The sequence below is a fragment of the Vipera berus genome, assembly GCF_964194415.1.
Source record: "Vipera berus genome assembly, chromosome: 1".
NCBI classification, from domain to species: domain Eukaryota; kingdom Metazoa; phylum Chordata; class Lepidosauria; order Squamata; family Viperidae; genus Vipera; species Vipera berus.
The window spans coordinates 277,806,435-277,826,322 of NC_138202.1; the positions used below are offsets into that span (position 1 = coordinate 277,806,435).

Here is a 19,888-nt window from a genome sequence, read left to right on the forward strand (position 1 = left end):
GAAAAAGAATTGCTGTGGTTTTCTCTCAAGGACAACAGTGAAAGCAAAATTCTTTATGGAAAAGTGACTGCATTTCTGTACAAAAAAAGAGAGATTTCTAACACATTTACTTCCTCAGACTTAAACATTTTTTGTCTACATCATCAAAGCAACTGCTTTGCAGAATCATCACTAGAAAATCACAATAGGTCTATAAGAGGATCGTTTGTGGGGTCTGAAATAATCAGAATTCTGGCACTCCATCTGATCAGAGTGTTTTTCTTATGCCACCTGTTGTTGAACTTAAGACCAACATCTAAGGCTGCTTAAGATTCTTACTAGCTTTTGCTGTAGCCTCATCATGTCCCCAGGTCTGTCCATTCATATCCTTTGCGTTAGCACTGCCTCATTGGCATTGTGGTTGCATATACCTGGTGCAATTATAATACTATCTGTAAGAGCCTAAACCAAATTTAATTGTATTATATTATTTGTAATAATTTTTTTAATCCCATTTATATCCCACCCGGCGGCTTACAATCTAAGAAGCACAAATCAATGTGCTTAGCAATTTTGGTTGAGCAATCTCCTTTGGTAACCAAATTTGTGTTTGGGGAAAATAATTAAATAAAAACATAAGCATTGGAGCCCAAGAGGCACTAAGTGGTTGACTATTTCCTACAGTTGTGTATAAGCAGTGCATCAGAACAAACTTTGAATTAATGTGTTTCTGCCTCCAATAGGCATTAGGGCAGAACATCCCAAACATTTTCTAATTTTAGTGCCTCTAGAGATTCCCAGGGCATCATGCATTTATATATAGGATTTAAAAAGAAAAAAAGTCCAGGGAATAAAAATATTGTAGTTTTGCAGTATATTTTAAAATTCTTTAAAATGTGTGCTTAATAGAATTTATATATTTGTTTCTTTTTTTGTTTAAAATATTTATATACTTGCCCAGCTTATATCAAACTCTGTATTGCTCCCCAATATCAGTACATGATATTCATCTAATAAAGGCATGAAATTAAATACTGAGAGCATAAATAATATGCATGAGTGAAGTCCTGTACAATGTCAATATAATTTGGCAAAATACATAGACTAAAATATGAATGAGTTATGGAAGAGATCTCTCTCCTGGTCCAGTTTCAATAATTATATTTTAATAACCATATTAGAAGAATTAAAATCTGTATGTTGTCCCTTTAATTGCACTAATGTCTGGGAAAATTTTGATACATGTACAAGTTGTATGCTTTGTGCATTTTTATATAAGAAAGGGGGAATTCATTTCCATTTTGATTGCTTGTTGTTGGGTCATGACGTTAGTCCCAAATTGGAATTTGTTCAAGTATTCCGTGTACCTTTTTGTGGACGTTGGTGCTACTACTCTTTTATTGATTTCCCCTGCTCTTTCTTCTCAGGATTTATCAGGCTCCATTGATGACCTGCCTACTGGAACTGAAGCAACATTGAGTTCAGCCGTTAGCGCATCAGGTTCTACTAGCAGTCAAGGGGAGCAGAGCAACCCAGCACAGTCACCTTTCTCCCCTCATGCTTCTCCGCATCTGTCCAGCATCCCTGGGGGCCCATCCCCTTCCCCTGTGGGCTCTCCAGCTGGAAGCAATCAGTCAAGGTCTGGTCCCATTTCTCCTGCAAGTATTCCAGGTAAATGGTGGGCTTTTAAATATATGCCTATATGCATTCAGCAATCTGTGGTGCTCTGTTTTGTTTCTTAGCAATATGTGTATGCTCTTCTCACTTCTCCATCCTAGGCGTATGTCACATTCTCAGTCATTTGTATTGAGTAGAGCAGGGGTGTCAAGCTCAATTTCATTGAGGGCCGCATCAGCATTGCGGTTGCCCTCAGGGGGCTGGGTGGGTGTGGCCAGGGTGGGCGTGGCCTACTGGGTGGGTGTGGCTAGAGTACGTATGGCCTACTGGGTGGGCATGGCCAGCTCTACATCGTTCGCATCAAGGGTGCCTATGGGGGCCTGGGCAGGAGTGGGACAGATCTGAGGGTCTCTGGCAGGAGGAGGGTCTCTGGGCCAGGGCCAAGGCAGTGGGGGCCATTCCCTCACTGTTTCCAGGATGGCTTCGCGGGCCGCATGAAACCACTTTGCGGGCCGGATCCGGCCCCCGGGCCTTGTGTTTGACATGTCTGGAGTAGAGGATAGCATGAAACACTTGTTCAGGAAGAAGACTTTGTTACACACAACCTCAATTCACATCTCCCCTCCCCCCTTTTTTTCCATTGGTCACTGACATTTGTTTTGCAAGTGTACAAAACTAAAAGTGCAATATTTTGCACAGTTACTGTAAGAAGGGCTAACCGTGATTGTCACTTTCCGCCTCTCTCCTGGTTTTTTTTTCTGATCTCCTATTTGGTCTTGCCACAAGCTGTTCTGTTCCAGCCTATAACCATCCCAGTTTACTTCAAGGACAACCCCTTTTTTTCTTTTTAAATCAATAGGCTGGAAAAACCAAGCCAAATTTATTTTCAGTTCCAAATAATAAAGTCCTAAAAGCAGCAGAATATTTTCCTTAACAAAAATAAATGATTCAAACCTCAGACAAGAGTCAAACAGGAAGATTAGCAAGAACAGGATTTTCTTTGGATTTCTACAAACAGTTGCCTTCAGCAACCAGCACTGCCCACACCTTCCCCTTTTATTAACAGCCCCAAGGTGTGGCTTCTCAATGCCTTGTTGTCCTTTTGCTGACTTGCTTCATAGACTTCCTCTGAACTGCTCTGCTCAACTGCCTTCTGCTTCTAGCGTCTCTAAACAGATTCAGCTGTGATTCTGATTCTGAACCCTCCTCACACAGCTGAGCCTCATAACGAACACAACTGGATGGGCCAGGCTCTTCCTCTGACTGAAAGTCTTGCAATGCATCAGAGCCTCCCTCCAACACCAAAGGCTCTCCAAACCCCTCCTCCTCCTCCTCCTCCTCCTCAGATCTCTCAGACTCAGCTGCTGGGAGCACAGACTGACACGGAATCACAACACAAGCTTCTCTGTATGACATAGATTGACTTCCCCAATCATTTTTTTCCTCTGGCAACTCATTATAAAACAAGGAGTAGTTGTATTGTTGATACTGTGTCAGCAATGTAAAGATTTAGTAAGGGTGTGTTTTTTTCATGAAAGGTTGTTAAAATTAAGTTGTTCTGTTTCCATGGCTTACAGGTATAAAAGCATCCTTTATCTCAGCAGCCCCCAAATTTTTCGGCTTGGCAGTCCTGCTAGTGGGAGGACGGGGGACCTGGGCAGTGCAAGCTGCGGGCTGACCCACATGCATGCAGCTCGACTTGTGCAAGCAGTGGGCTGGACGCGCCTAAGTGCCCGCCAGCCCACTGCTCGCCGAAGTCCTACTGTGTGCATTTGCTCCTGCCAGCCGCTCACGTGGCCTAATTCTGAACAGGCCATGGCCAGTAGTGGGCCGTGGCCTGGGGGTAGGGGACCCTTGCTTTATCTCATACCTTTGTCAACCAAGAAGAAATTGCCATCTAAGTTGGTATTAAAAGAACATAAAAAATCACCTTATAGAGAAGATGGGCAGCATAAACATTTAACAAATAAATAAATAAAATAAAGAATAACCCTAACTGAATTTCTAAATGCTGCGTTGGCCCATATATGTTCTTTAACCTCTTTCCTTCTTCATTATTTATTTTTATTTATTTTTTCATTGATCATGTTTGTGAGAATGAAATTGCACCATATTATATACATTATCATAATTTATTTAGTTATTTCCCCATTTAAAAAGCTGGGCACATAGAGCTCAGAATGGGATCCCTTACTATATGATTCTCTCACTATCAACTGTATCCTGTCTATTGTGGAAATAAAACAAATTCATATTATAAAATAAATAAATTTTTAAAGTAGTTTCAGAACTTTACACAACACAGATGTTACATAGTTCCTTGTTTATCACTCCATGTTTACCAGTCTGTTAATTAATATTAGCAAAAGGAAATGCTTTCTTTTAGATTAAGGTTGATCTTCCTCCCTCCCTCCCTCCCTCCCTCCCTCCCTCTCTCTCTCTCTCTCTCTCTCTCTCTCTCTCTCTCTCTCTCTCTCCCTCCCTCTCTCCCTCCCCCCCCCTCTCTCTCTCTCTCAATAAAATGATAACTGAGGAGTGAAAGCTGACATGGCATTGCATTAAAATGCAATGCTGATGCCAGAGCATTTAGTGAGTGCTAGCTTGGCTTGCTTCCTGAGCCCAAAGTCTCAGTTTACTAACAAAGCAAAAATGTTAGTTTAGTTTAGTTTTATTAAATTTTTATACCGCCCTTCTCCCGAAGGACTCAGGGCGGTGAACAGGGCATATAATAAAAATACAAAAATACGAAAGTTAAAATAGAATTAAATTAATGCCCGAAATAAAACAATAAAATATACAAATATTTAAAACCCTAAATTAACTCCCCATCAGGCCAGGCCAGCTTGTTCAAATAGGTGGGTCTTTAACCCGCGCCGGAAGGAGCGGAGATCCGGTGCCATCCAGAGCTCAACCGGCAGTTGATTCCACAGAGCCGGGGCGCCCACAGAGAAGGCCCTCCCCCTGGGGGCCACCAGCCGGCATTCTCTGACCGGAGGCACCCTGAGGAGGCCCTCTCTGTGGGAACGCACAGGGCGGAGGGGAGTTGACGCCGGCAGCAGGTGGTCCCTTAAAAAGCAGGAAGCTGGGATCACAACATTCTGTGGCCAGTTCTCAGTTTCTAATGGACTAGTATTATGTTTTTACCAGATGCTCCAAACGCTCAGAAATGTTCTTTCCAAAGTTTAATTATGACATGGACAAATTGCCTAAAATAACCTCTGCTCTGTTTCATTTTTAATGTAAGGCAGCTAAGCAGTCTGCATTAAAGAATCTATTGAAGTTTTACCTGTCATTTATATGTTCCTCTCTTTTCCTTAAAAAAAAAGAAATTGTATGTGTTCTTTTTTATTTTATTTTGTTCTTACATAACAAAAACATGTACACCTTGATAAAATTGCTCTTCTGAGTTTCCCACCAGGTTTTTCTGGAGTCTCCAGTCTTCCAGTAGCTTTTGAAAGGAAAATGCGTACTGTATACTGGCAAATTGTGTAAAAATGTCATGTACATAGTGTGGTTTTCTTCTCTGATATTGTATCCAGTAATTACTTAGCAATTGTGTAGGTGTCAAATCATTGTCCCTTGTATGAGACATCTTCACAATTCTTTCTTTATATAGAAGCCCTATGATTATGAAAAAAAATATTTTTGTATAATAAAAGTTCATCCTGTACGCTTACTATGAGCAATAATCTATAATCTTTTAGGAGTTTTTAATAGTAGAGACAATGTCAACAACTGGTGCTCTACAATACAAGGTTCTCTCAAACAAATGCCCAGAATGGGAGAGCAGAAAATAGATGCAACTATCTTTTTCTGACTTTAGGGTAAAAGAAGGGAGTTTTAGGGTAGTAGTTCTTTGGGCATATCCTGGGATAATGCAACAATTTCTAAGTGCTTGTTTCTGATTTGAGGTTGTAATTGTGGACTTAACTCTGTTCAGATGCTTATGTAAAACAACGTTGTTTTTGTGGAAGTAAGGATGTTATTTGAAACTGGGGAAAAGGGTATTTTACTCAAACACTTTAAGAATCACTGAGTTAGGTGCTATGTAGGTTGTCCGGAACTTACAACTGCAATTGGAACAGGGTTGTAAGTCAAGGGACCCATAAGACTACACCCAAATTTATGACCATATGAGTTTGTTAAGTGAATCACATGAACATAAGTTTGAATCCATTCTCACAAATGGTTTTTAAGAAGAGACTGGACAGCCATTTGCCCGAAATGGTATAAGGTTTCCTGCCTGAGCAGGGGGTTGGACTAGATGACCTCCAAGGTCCCTTCCAACTTATTATTATTATTATTATTATTATTATTATTATTATTATTATTATTATTATTATTATTATTATTATTATTATTATTATTATTATTATTATTAGGGTATTTTGTTTTGTCGGAAATCAGCAAACATCACCAGAAACTTGCGAAATAGTTACAAATCATGTTCACGTAATTGTAGAACACTGCAACCAGTTGTAAATGTGAGCTGCTTCCCAAAATGTCATGTGGCGCTGTGTGTGTTACAATTGGCTGCTAATGCTTTGTAGCAGGGCTTTTCAACCAGTGGTACAGGTACCACCTGTGGTACATTAGCACCTGGCAGGTGGTACACAACCATCCTAGAAAAGTAGTAGCAGGGGAGGGGAATGAGCTAAACTGGTGGCAGCACCACACAAGCCTGAGCGAGAGATGGCTGGAGCTGCAGGGCTGTCAGGGCTCAGCGGAAGCGCCAGGATCAGCACCAGGTTCCAGCTGTAGCGCGGTGCTGATCCTGGCGCTTCTGAGCCCAGAAGAAGCACCTATCAGCTGGAATGTTGCAGCATCTTCAGGGTCTTGTGATTTACAATCAGATCCTTGGCAACTGATTCATATTTATGACGGTCACAGTGTCCCAGGGTCATGTGAAGTGACCAAAACCTGCTGCAACTACCCAGCAGACAGGTGGGAATAAAAACCAAACACACCCCACCCCACCCCCACTGCCAATTCTCAACAGAAATGCTCACAACAATGAAAACCTCGGGACAGGAGGAAGAGCGCCGCCAGGCAGGCAGGCAGGTGTCTAGCTCGGCTGTGGCTTGGGGGGCACTTTTTTCAATGCCGTTGTAACTTTGAACAGTCACTAAGCGAAATGTTGTAAGTCGAGGACTACCTGTACTTCATCATATTTTTTTTGGTCATCAAGTTTTTGACACCTTGCTAGGTGACTGGTGGTACTTGGATGTTGCCATATCCTAAAAGTGGTACAATGGCTGAAAAGGTTGAAAAGTCCTGCTTTGTAGATAATAAAGCATCCTTTCCGAACCCAGTATATCTCTGCACGGTCATTAAACAACCTGTTTTAAGAACTATCTGTATAGTTAAAATGTAACTTATTTTTTAAACATGCTTTAAATCAGACATGTCAAACTCACGAGTCACGTGACATCGCGCAACATATCGGAGCTTTTTCACCATTGCCGGCAATGGGGTAGGCGCGGTTTCCTCGTGATGTGTCAGGCCCGTGGGCCAGCAGTTTGACACCACTGCTTTAAATATATATGCTCTAGGGTGGAGGAAAAGCAGCAGTATGTTTATTTCCAGTTATAAGTATTCTAGCATGAAGGCAGCAAAAACTAGCACATTTTATTCCTATATCATGAAGGTGTTAGAATTTGACTTTAAAATGGGAAACCTTTTAGTCTTATGGGTATAGTTTGTTGGAACGTTCAAGATAAATTATGTAAAGGGAGCCAAGACACCATCTGTCTATTCTTGAGAGTGATAAATCTCTGAAAATTTAACAAAATGCACCCAAACTTGGTGAGAGAGCAAAGAAAAGTATATGTTTGAAAATGGGTTGCATTAGGATAATGGTTGCATGGATAAAATTCTTGCAGTACTTCCTTTTGGAGAGATCTTTGGGCAGCAGCTCAGATTGTTGCCAGAAGTGCCAGGAATCAAGGAGAGCAAGGACAGATCCATATTCTTTTTAAGTTCTGCTGCTAGTGTGAATGAACAAGTTGAATAGTGTGGGTGAAAAAAGTCCTTTTGGCTTCTCAGATGTGGGTGCTGGACTGGGATTTGACTAGACATAACTACAACCTTTTCAATGGAAGATTAAGAACTACTCTGTTGTATAGTAAGTAAATAGTATCCGTTCTAGATATATATCACATAAAACAGCAGTCTGGTTTACAAGATCATTGTAAATATTTGAATGGATTTTTAATTCTCATCCATTTTCTCTCCCACGCCATAATTTTGTATGAACAAACAACATTTTTGGAAATGAATGCTAAACCATAATAATTTTTCATTTTTAGTTACATTTATATATAACTAACAAGTAATTTTTTTAAAAAAATCCCTTAGTAATCACTAGTAACCGTATTTAAAAGGGTATGTTCTATTAATAATAAAAGAAAACTCTCTAGTGGATTTGTTCCTTTCTTATCCCTAGATAGTGCTGGATTCAAATTATTGTGATGTGTTGATTTATTTCAGCTGTTAACTTTCTTAGTAATCAGTTCATTGCTCATTCTAAATTCACACATGTACCTTTGATTTCTCTTCCAGAACAGAGCAATGTGAGTTGTTGTTGACTAATGAAAAACAGAATTAGTTTCAGCATGAGACAAACGGAATGCCGACACCAATCCAGAAATGCATTAATCTTTAATAATCCACATCTCCATGTTTATAAATGATATAACCAGGAGTTGTTAATGCTGTTATTCTCCCTTGCAAACAGAAACTGACATAACAGTTGATAAATTCCAAACTACACTGTAAAAATATAAGCAAACATTTATGTGGCCTTGCAAAGAAGTTTAAATTAATAATTCAAGCTTCCTAAGGAATTCCTCTTTATGATTGTAGCTATACTACTCTAGTTCTGGAGTTCTTGGTGCTCTCTAAACTTGGTTGTTTGCTTGCGCACCCAATTAGATATCATCAGAACTAGTGAATGCGAGTATTGTTCCCTGTTTATATATAGTAGCTTGCCCTGCCAGTGTTGGTGGGGGTGTGCTTTTCTCCTTGACAGTTCCTTGATTAGGGTATTGTTTTTTGTTTGGGAGTTAATTCCTGCTTATCTAAGTGTAGGCTGCTTCAGAGGATGTGTTCTGATCTTCTTGTTTCCTTCTTAACTTTTTTTATTATCCCTTTATAGAATGGTGTGCAAATGTAGTTTATCTATGTGTATCTATTGATGGCTGGCCTGTCTAAATGCCAAGCTTCTTGAATACCTGTCCTAGTGTTTCTGTATTCAGCTTGGTCTAGGATGCTCACAGTTTCCCAGTTGAAATGGCGGTTGAGTCTATCCAAGTGTTGTAAGATTAAGGACTTTTCATTGTGTTTTCTGATTGCTAATTGATGTTCATGGATGGACTCTGCCCGTCTACCCTACATAGTGGCTGTTACAGTTTCACTGTATCTGGTAAATGATTCTGGTCCCAGTCCAACCAGTGGCAGGGGTGGAGCATTGACAGAAGGGGCAAGGCATTGATGCATGGCTGCAGAGCGGGTGGAGAAGCAGTGGTGGAGTGCAGGGTGATAGTGCAGCTTTGGCTAGGGGGGCTGGGTAGGCTGTGGCAGTGGGGCAATGGCAGTGGTAGCCCTCCACAGTAGTCCTAGTTTGTCATGTAGCCCCTTGGGAAAATTAAGTGCCCACCCCTGATACAGATAAATGTTCTCTGTTATGTATGTAAATAGTTAGCAATAAGCCATGGAAGAGATTGCAAACACAGTGCAGCTTTGCAAGGTTTAAAGCGGGAAAATAAGGTGCAATCATTGGACGCCACAACCAAGGAGCGGGAAAAGAGACTGTTTGTATTGGTTACAGTTCAAACGCTTTCTCTATAAAAGGGTTGCAACATTTGACAGTTGACAGTTGACTTTGTGTATTCAATAAACTCGTTCAGTGTTTACCACTCTGAGTCCTCGTCAATTCGAACTAAACAACTGGCGACGAAGGTGGGATTGACAGAAGACCAGAGATTTGGAAGAATTGTCGTGAAGGCGGCAAATTCAGAGCGAGTCACAGTCAACCGAGCGGCCGCGGCAGAATAGGGAAAAATTCTCCGAATGGCGCAAATCGGGTCACTGAAGGAATTCGACCCTAACTTCCCCGAAGATTGGGAAGAATACATCGGTCAGGTCGAAGGATTCCTGTTAGTGAACGGAATCACCGACGACCGGAAAAAAGCGGCGGCACTTTTGACAATCTGCGGCACACCGGTCTACAGAGTCGCTGTCGGGCTGTGCCAGCCACAACCAGTCTCCAGCGTGCCCTATGCCGACCTCCTCGCAAAATTAAAAGTTCACTTTACTCCCCGAAGGTCCGAACTCTTTTGGCGGCGCATCTTTGAGAAGAGAAATCAGAGACCGGGGGAGTCCATACAGAAATTCGTCGCTGCCGTCAGGGAAGCCGCAGTACGTTGCAAATACGATAATTTAGAAATTAGAATCCGGGACAGAGTCGTGCTGGGCTTACGTGATGAACAATTACAAAATAGAATAATCGCCAAACCTACCGGCGATTTACAGGAAGTGCTCGACGAACTCCTTACGTATGAGTCAACCGGGTATCGCGACCCCCCCCGCAGTAGCATGGCGGCAGCACCCGAAATTAACCAAGAGGGCTATGTGGACTGTGGGGAGGTGGATCAGCAGTGGGAGGAAGAGATCGCCGAAGTCTCCAGGCGATTCGGAAAGATGGCACCAAGACAACTCAGAAGCGAGGGGCCTGAACCTGGCCGCCGGCAACAACCCGCAACACCGCAAAGACCACCGACCGGGGCACAACGACCGTGGCGGGACACCGCAACCAGACCACGCGACAATGAAACCCAGAACCGATGCGGCAGCTGTGGCGGCAACCATCCCCGCGCTTCCTGCCGATTTCGTACCGCCAAGTGCAGGGCCTGCGGCAAGACCGGCCACATCCAGGCCATCTGCAGAAACCGCGTTCGGGACACCCGTCTGAACGAAGTCGATGTGTGGCCAGAGGGTAAGGTAACCCCCATTGCTAGTGGCAAGGAGACCCCTAAAACCCGGGCGAAATTTCCAACCCTAAGGGAGGTGGCCCGAGTCAATCGGAGACGGCGGGGAAGGGGGCACAATTTTCCGGACGGAAAATTAAAAATCACAGTCCTTCTGCAAGGGGTCCCTTGCAGAATGGAAATCGACTCAGGGGCTTCAGTGTCGATAATTTCCACTGAAACCCTTGAGAAAATTGAACAACTAAGCGGAAAAAGAATTCCACTTAGTCCAACAAATATTCAATTAATGGACTTCCAAAAAAGTCCAATAATTGTAAAAGGAAAGACCAGCCTTAGAGTAAACTTTAAGGGGTTTAAGGGGGTCTTAGATTTGATAGTTACGGAGGGGAATAGGACCAGCTTAATTGGGCTTAATTGGTTTCCTGCCCTGGGAATTTGGATAGGGGGAATAAATTCAGTGATTAGAAATAAGACCCTCGAATCCGTCTGCAAAGAATTTGCAGACGTATTCGATGGATCTCTAGGCAAGTATAAAGGGCCCCCCATTAATTTTAACCTAGACCCCTCAGTAAATCCAATCAGGCTAAAGGCCCGGAGGGTACCTTTTGCCTTAAAAGGAAAAATCGAGGCCGAGCTCGACCGGCTTGTAGGCCTCGGAGTTTTAGAACCTGTTGAGGGCGGTTTGTGGGAGACGCCGATTGTCACACCCCTCAAACCCAATGGGGATGTGAGAATCTGCGCCGACTACAAAGCCACCCTCAACATTGGAATGAAAAAGCATGCTTACCCGGTCCCGACGGTGAAGCAGGTCCTCGCCACGATCCAGGACGCCGCCATCTTCGCCAAGCTCGACTTGGCGCATGCGTACTTACAGTTGACTGTTTCCAAAGAGGCTGCAGAGGCACAGACAATTGTTACCCACAAGGGGGCGTTCCGAGTCCACAGACTGCAATTTGGAATTGCAGCAGCTCCAGGCATCTTCCAAGAAGTGATGGAGAGGACCTTAAAGGGCATACCTGGAGTATGCCCTTACTTTGATGATGTCCTAATAGCTGGAAAAGATGAAGGAATGTTAGTAGAGCGGCTGGAACAGGTACTGGGTAGATTTAGAAAGGCTGGATTAAAATTAAAAAAGGAAAAATGTAGCATAGGGGTTAAATCCACTGATTTTTTGGGGTTCAGGATTGACAAAAGCGGAGTCCACCCTACCCCTGAAAAAATTAAAGCAATAAAAGGGGCTCCTGAACCAAGGAACAAGGCTGAGCTCCAAGCCTTCCTAGGCTTGGTAAATTTTTATCACACTTTTGTGCCACATAAGGCTGCCATTGCAGAACCACTGCACAGGCTTCTAGATAAGAAGACCCCCTGGCATTGGCAAGACAAGCACAAAGTGAGTTTCCAGACCTTAAAAGACATCCTTTCCAGTAGTTCAACTGTAACCCACTTTATAGAAAACAGACCAATCTACCTGGCGTGCGATGCTTCGCCTTATGGCGTTGGGGCAGTAATCAGCCATTTAGACACCCAGGGAATGCAAAGACCCATTGCTTACTACTCCCGCACACTAACCAAGGCAGAGCGGAACTATGCCCAAATAGACAGGGAAGCTTTAGCCATAGTGGCGGGAGTTAAAAAGTTCCATGACTACCTGTATGGCAGGAACTTTACAATACTGACAGACCACAAACCCCTGCTGGGACTGTTTACCACAGATAAACAGACTCCCCAAATTATGTCTCCCAGGATGCTGAGATGGTCCATTTTCCTCTCAGCATATTCATTTTCCCTCCAATACCGACCTGGTAAGGACATGGGGCACGCAGATGCTCTTAGCAGATTGCCCCTTAGCACAACAGAGGAGGACCCTGCCCCAGTGGGACAGGTAATGTCCCTACAAGATATTCCTGATTTGCCCCTAACTGCTAAAGACATAGCTGAGGCAACCAATAAGGACCTCATCTTAAGGAGAGTAATGGCCTGGGTCATGAGCGGTTGGCCCAACGCCAACCCGGACGTAAAATACAGTCCATTTTTCAGAAGGAAAGATGAACTATCAGTTCATATGGGTTGCTTACTCTGGGGAACTCGTGTAGTAATTCCAGAAATCCACAAATCAGCTATTCTATTTGAATTGCATGAGGGACACCCTGGAATAGTAAGGATGAAGGCCCTGGCTAGGAGTCACTTGTGGTGGCCAGGTTTGGACCACGACATTGAGGAATGCGTTGCCAATTGCCATCTGTGCCAACGTTCCAGGCCCGAACAACAACACATCCGCACACATAAATGGGAGCTAGCTAGGAATCCTTGGTCCAGGATTCATATTGACTTCGCTGGACCTTTCCAGGGGTTAACGTTCCTTGTAGTGGTTGACAGCTACTCTAGATGGCTAGAAGTAGTACCGGTCAGTTCAGTAACGGCAGGCAGAACAATACAGGCATTAAGGGGCCTCTTTGCCACTCATGGGTTGCCGGATTTAATAGTGTCTGATAACGGGCCACAATTCACATCTATTGAATTTCAGGATTTCCTCAAGGCCAACTCGATTAAGCATAAGACTTCTGCACCCTTCCACCCCTCCTCCAACGGATTGGCTGAAAGGAATGTGAGGACAACGAAGGACGCGCTTAAAAGAATCATTCGAGGAGACTGGCATCAGAGACTAGCTGAGTTCTTGTTGGCTCAGCACACAACCCCTTGTTCGGCTACAGGGAAAAGTCCAGCTGAAATGAGGTGGGGCAGGAAAATATTGACCAAGTTGGACAGATTACACCCTGACAGACTCCAACCAAACGTTGAATTAGACATTCCTAACAGAACATTTGAAGTGGGGGACTTGATTTGGGCCAGGAACTACGCCCAAGGGGACAAATGGATTCCAGGGGTGGTAACTGAAATCTTAGGTCCCCTATCATACATCATTGAGGGGGAAGGGAATAGGTCCTGTAAAAGACACATAGACCAGCTGAGGAAAAGATCTAGTGGGTGTGTGCCTGCTGAGGGGGACCAAAGCTCAGTAAGGGGAAACAGTACAGACAACATTAGGCCTGAAAGCGATGTAGAGGTTGGGCAAGATGACACATTCCCTGATGCCCAACAACAACAATTCAGTCCAATTGATTGGGAAATACCCCTGCGAAGTAGGCCAGTGACCACTGAATCCCAAACACAATCTAATACACAAGACAGCACATCTGAAGCCAGTAACCCAGAGCCCAGGTCCAGTAGTAACCAGCATAGTAACCAGCAGCCAAGCAGTCAACCAGCAAGAAGGGTCCCTAATAGCCAAAGTAACAGATACCCGTCCAGAATACATAGGCCACCAAAATACCTAATGGATTTTGTAAAGAAATGACACCAACTGGGGGGTAAGGGGTGTTATGTATGTAAATAGTTAGCAATAAGCCATGGAAGAGATTGCAAACACAGTGCAGCTTTGCAAGGTTTAAAGCGGGAAAATAAGGTGCAATCATTGGACGCCACAACCAAGGAGCGGGAAAAGAGACTGTTTGTATTGGTTACAGTTCAAACGCTTTCTCTATAAAAGGGTTGCAACATTTGACAGTTGACAGTTGACTTTGTGTATTCAATAAACTCGTTCAGTGTTTACCACTCTGAGTCCTCGTCAATTCGAACTAAACATTCTCCATGATGATCTATTCCTAACTGGGTCTTTCAGGTCTTCCAGCTTTGTTCTCTTTGCCACTGCAACTCACTTGGAACAATTTGAAAAATTTGAAACTTGGGATAAGAAGCAAGACAGTCTTTTTGGGTCAGAAAGAAAACTAACAGAAAGCACACTCAATTGCCACCATTGAGTAATAAAGGATGGCACTTTTACTGTCCTGTAATGCGATGAAAAATATTGGACAGAGGGGGGGGTTGTCTCATTTGAAATGTTGTATTCCTCTGTAAGTTGCTCTCAGGTACATGGAAGTAAATCGAAGGGAAGCCTTTTGAGATGATCAAATTAGACCTTTAAAAAAGCAGTACCTCAGCTCAGAAAATGCCTAAGTATAGAGGAGAGATGAAGTCAGTAATAAAAAAGCAAGCTTTCATCTAATCTTTCTCCTAGAGAAGGTGGACAAATTGGCAACTGTGTTCACAGCTACACCCCTCCTCCTTTGTACCATAAGAACTACTAATCGGATCCATGCTGCTCTAACTGTGGTTAGTTATTAGCAGAATAAAAGCAGTTTCTTCGAAAGAACGGGATAGGATGGAGTGGAGGGAAATGGCTATACAAAATTGCAGGGTTGTTAGAATCTTAAATGCACAGCAGTTGATTTGTTCCCCCATCCCATCCCATATTCTGAATTAGATGATGAATAAAATATTTTATCTGTCAACTATACCTGTTTCCCTCAGAGGGCAGCCAAATATTAAGCTTTTCAGACAAAAAAATGCTAAAGGAATAAATAGTAGGGAGGAAGAATAATAGGCAAGCAGTTAGGAGAAAGCCAATGTTGTTTTTATTAATATGCTTGGATAAAGAAATACAGAATCATAAATTTTTATAGCGCATCTTTCTGCTTCAAGATTGTCTGTAACAGAAGTGTTCTTGACCAGACTGTCCTATTGGGAAGCAATTCCACAAACTCCAATTGTTTGCTCGTGTCAGTGAACTCTTAATTTAAAATCAGTCTTGTTGCCCAAAACTGGTCGTGATGGTTTGGGAAGTCATCCCATTTATTATTCCAATATTCTAGAGCAGGGGTAGGCAACCTTGGCTCTCTCATGAGTTGTGGACTTCAACTCCCAGAATTCCTGAGTCAGCATGGCTGGTTTAGGAATTCTGGGTATTGAAGTCCACAAGTCATAAAAGAGCCAAGGTTGCTTACCCCTGGTCTAAGAGGGTAGCAAGTTAGGGAACACCATCCTCTTTTTTTTATCTTTAATTTTCAAATGTGGAACTTTAACACATTCCTCTAATCCTTTTTGTTAATCAGCTATCTGGGAAACTACATTGACACACTGAAATTGGCATCCGGTTAAAATTCTGAAATGAGCAATGTTTGGCAGGAGGCACTTGCTTTAACATCTTACAAGATTGATTCTTTTTCTGCCTTTTGAGTTAAGTGCAATACTTTACAACATATCCTCTGATGTGACAGCATTCTGCTGTCCAGGTCTATATCAGCAGAGGGTCTTGCTACACCATGTTTCCCCCAAAATAAGATGGGGTCTTATATTAATTTTGCTCCAAAAGACGCATTAGGGCTTATTTCCCGGTTAGGGTTTACATTTGGGGAAATACAGTACTAAAAGCGTCCGTCTGGCTGATGATCTTAACTGGGGCTTATTTGGGGGGTGGGGCTTATATTACAAGCATCCTGAAAAATCATGCTAGGGCTTATTTTCCGATTGGGTCTTATTTTCAGGGAAACATGGGTAGTATGCATGGCAGCCAGAGAGGGAGAACAAGGAGACGTCTGATTACCGCACCATTGTACTTAATACATTGATGTAGGTGACCAATAAGCAGAGAGTGAAATTTATACATTAAATAAAATTGATGCAGACATTTTACTAAGGACTGTTTTACTTTATTTTTTCTGACCATCTTTACTTCGATCTCATATGAGACTAAAGCACAAACATTCTGGTCCTTGCTTCTGCAGCCATATGTTGTCATCCTCCAAAGAGGAAACATTGAAGAGGCCCAAAGTATTGCACAAAGCACCTGAGAAGCAAAGGATATGTTTGAAAGCAGAACAAGAGAAAAGAGATCACAAAGAAGAGGCGGGTTAGAGATTGTTCCGCCTTCTGAAAATGCCAAAGGTGTCTTAGGTCTTCTTATCTTCCCCTCCTGCTCATTTTCTTTCTTTCTTTCTTTCTTTCTTTCTTTCTTTCTTTCTTTCTTTCTTTCTTTCTTTCTTTCTTTCTTTCTTTCTTTCTTTCTTTCTTTCTTTCTTTCTTTCTTTCTTTCTCCAAAGTGGATACCTAATCCTTTTTTTAATTCCTTTTTCTTGCACTTTCTTTGAACTCTATTACTTTACTTTTAATACTGCTTGATGGTTACTTACTTTGAGATCCCCCCATTTAATTTTAGTATTATGTTGGTAGTGTGACAGAAAGCCACACGTGAGTTTTTAATTTTGTTCAGTTTCAAAGTCCTGTACATACCCAAGTGGAGATGATTCCCTTGAAATCAAATCAGGTATATCTCTGAGTAAACATGGATAGCATTGTGGCTTAAAGTTGGTGTTTTTATGGAAGCAGATTCAAAATGTACTCAAACACTCACAGCAGTGTAAGGGTAGGTCTCTACATATGTTGTATATAGTATGTTTAAACGTGTGTTATGTATGTGTACACTTTGAGAGCAAGCAACTAAATTTAATTTTTAATGTGTGCCATTGTGCCCAATAAATGTTATCTATCTATCAGTTGGATTACCTGGGGTTAAGATTTATTTAACAAGGTGGAACTTGTTTCTAAGTAAATGCATCCACAGAATAAGCTGCACAAATATGCTTCCAGTTTTGCATAGAGTTCTGGAACTATTATAGGCTTCAGTGACTGTGGCAGTAAATAACTGCTGGGACAACGTAATGTTGGTCACTAAAAATTCATGCAATGCCAGAGTGTTATTCTGACATACCATAGTTGTGTGAACAGCATAAATACAGGACACAATACTGTAAAAATTAGATGAACCATTTTAACATTAATAAATAAATATAAATTGTGCCCAGACAGTGGAACTCTCTTGTATGGCACCTTCTCTCTGGAGAAGTATGGGATGTAGCCTATAAGAATATATATGGGTGGGAAAAGTCTGAGGATATTATCCAAAATCCTAGATCACGTTTTTGTCACTATTGTGGTATTTTCTCATCTTCTACCTCAGTTTTCTTCATATTGTTAGTTTTAGCTCTATACAAGAAACAAACATTTATTATTTCATATCATGAAAATAAGTATAGAGATATAAAGCTACTCTAGAACAGAGGTCTCCAACCTTTGGGGCACCAGGGACTGGTTCCGTGGAGAAAGGTTTTTCCGCAGACTGGAGAGTGTGTGGTTTTGTGTGCTGCCTGCATCCCGCGGATGGGGTTTTGCTTGTTTGTGCGGACCAGTTGCTGGCATGCTGTGGTCCAGTACTGGTCCATGGACCGGGGTTTGGGGACCCCTGCTCTAGAACACATCGCATACTGTAAGAAAATTCAAATCTCAACTTCTCGTTCCTTCTGTGAGAGAAACTGTAGTTTGGATGTGAAATTGATTAATAATTAACTTTCCTTGTAAAATCACTTAATTTGGTGTATTTTGTTAATAACCAGAAATTTAAAATGAGAATCAGGTCAGGTTGTGTTAGATCTGTACAAATAATGAAAGAAATCTTGCTTGAGGCATCTTTTTATATATAGCAATTGTTTTTACACAGAGAATGTGGCACTTCTATTCTAGATTTATCAGCACACAAAGCAACCATAAACACAGTTTATATGGCCAATTTCACAGAGTTTATGACTGCATTGTATTGTCGCTATGACACCAATCAGCCAAGGTATAATCTGGCCTTTAGAAGGCTGTTTAGTCTGTGTGTAATGCATTGCAATTATCAGGATCCCAGGCTTGGTTCCAGGTGAGCACCAAAATACTGCCAAGGGAAAATCTATCCATTTAACTCTGCAGACAAATTAAAGGAACGGTAAAAGACAGAGCCTTCAAGCAGTAAGGTCTGCAACACAGTTCATTATGCAAATTTGTGCATTCAAACCAGCATTCATTCATTCATACATAAATTTTCTCTCTCCCTTTTACTAATTTTCTATTTTTTTAGTACCTTCTGGATATATATATATATATATACTCCAAACCATACATTCTCTAAAATAATGTTCAGTTTTTATAAGAAACATAATATTATTAGTTGGAAGGCAAAAGCCAAAACAAAAGGTATGAGTATTTATGATTTAATCAAGAAATAGTTACTTTAGATCTTACTAAAATCACTTGCCAGAAAGAAAAATAAATAAATAAGACTTAGATTGTATGAAAAATTGTCAGCTAAACAACCTGTGAGCAGACCTCCATTCTTGACATCTCAGAATCCAACTGAGTAAATAAGTCGAAGAGCCCTCACTTCAGCTCATCTGTTTGGAACAAGAATTATCCTGTCCACAATTTTCAACCTTTGGGAGGAAAGTTGATAAGGAGCGTAAGATGCCCTTGGGGAAGCAGATTCTTTTAAGTCTAGATTCATACTTAGATAAGATAGAATCAGTATTGGTTGCTTAGTCAGATGAAGATCACCCATACATTTTGGCTGATTCAAAATGCTGTAGCCTGCTTATTGGTGAATGAAAATTGCCATTGCCATGAAGCAATTCAGAATTCTGTTATAAAGCCTTGTATGGCTGGGCTCTTAGGTACCTTCAGTCCCACTTTTCCAAGTGGAATGTACCAATCTGGTACTTGCTTCCTAGCAGAAATAGTGATCATCCTTGGGGGAACATTAAGGGGTCAGGGACTTCTAAAGTCACAGTCCCTATTTTATGGAATATCTTCCCCCTTGAGGCCAGATTAGCATCTGCCCTGGTGACATTTTGCAAGTTGATGAAATTGAGCTCTATCAGAGACCATTTGGAGGAGATTATATTCAGGACTTGTTGTTCATAACTATTCCTTTTAACTGTATTATGGTAAACTTCAAATGACTAATATATATATATATATATATAGCAAGCAAAATAATCTTACAGATATCATGGATGCAATGGCTGGTCAAAAGGAAAAAAAATATTATTTTAAATTCACTTCATGCAAAGCCAAGCAGTTCTCGGTGAATTATCACCTGACACTGCCAATCTGTTGGCGCTCAGTGAAATCCAATGGGTTAATGCAGCAAAAATAATGTATTGATTTCTTTCACTTTTGCCAGAAATCAAAGCTTTCATTGACTCAAGGAACAGAGATAACTATCTGATTAACAAGCAGTATGCCTGATTTGGCATTTTTAACAGATGTGATAGTGAAATTAGACACCTTGCTTGTGAATTGCAAGGAAAAAAGACAATTGCCATCATGATTAGAGCATTGAAAACTTGTAGATCAAAACTTAGCTTTTTGCTACAGCAATTGTTGAAAAGGTAAAGTATTTTCCTTTAGCATTCCCAAAACCGGCAGAAAATAAAGTTGTTGCTGGATTTCTGTATATTAACAAGCAAATTGTGTTCTTCCTCTATAGACTTAGCCAAGAGTGCAGTGGCAGATTCCTTGCTTTTGAACAGCTAAAACTCTTTATGGTATTTATTTGAAATCTCATGTAAATATGTTGGTGATATTTCCGAACAAGC

The 19,888-nt window shown here is 41.6% G+C and overlaps 1 protein-coding gene across 5 annotated transcripts in view; it reads left to right on the forward strand.

Moving 5' to 3' along the window:
• ARID1B (AT-rich interaction domain 1B) overlaps positions 1 to 19,888 on the forward strand; it is a 448,568-nt gene that overhangs the window by 308,041 nt on the left and 120,639 nt on the right. For all 5 annotated transcript variants that reach the window (XM_081332098.1, XM_081332099.1, XM_081332101.1 and 2 more), the window contains exon 6: positions 1,407 to 1,650. In XM_081332098.1, coding sequence (XP_081188224.1) covers positions 1,407 to 1,650 — 244 coding nt within the window. The remainder of the gene's footprint in view (positions 1 to 1,406; positions 1,651 to 19,888) is intronic.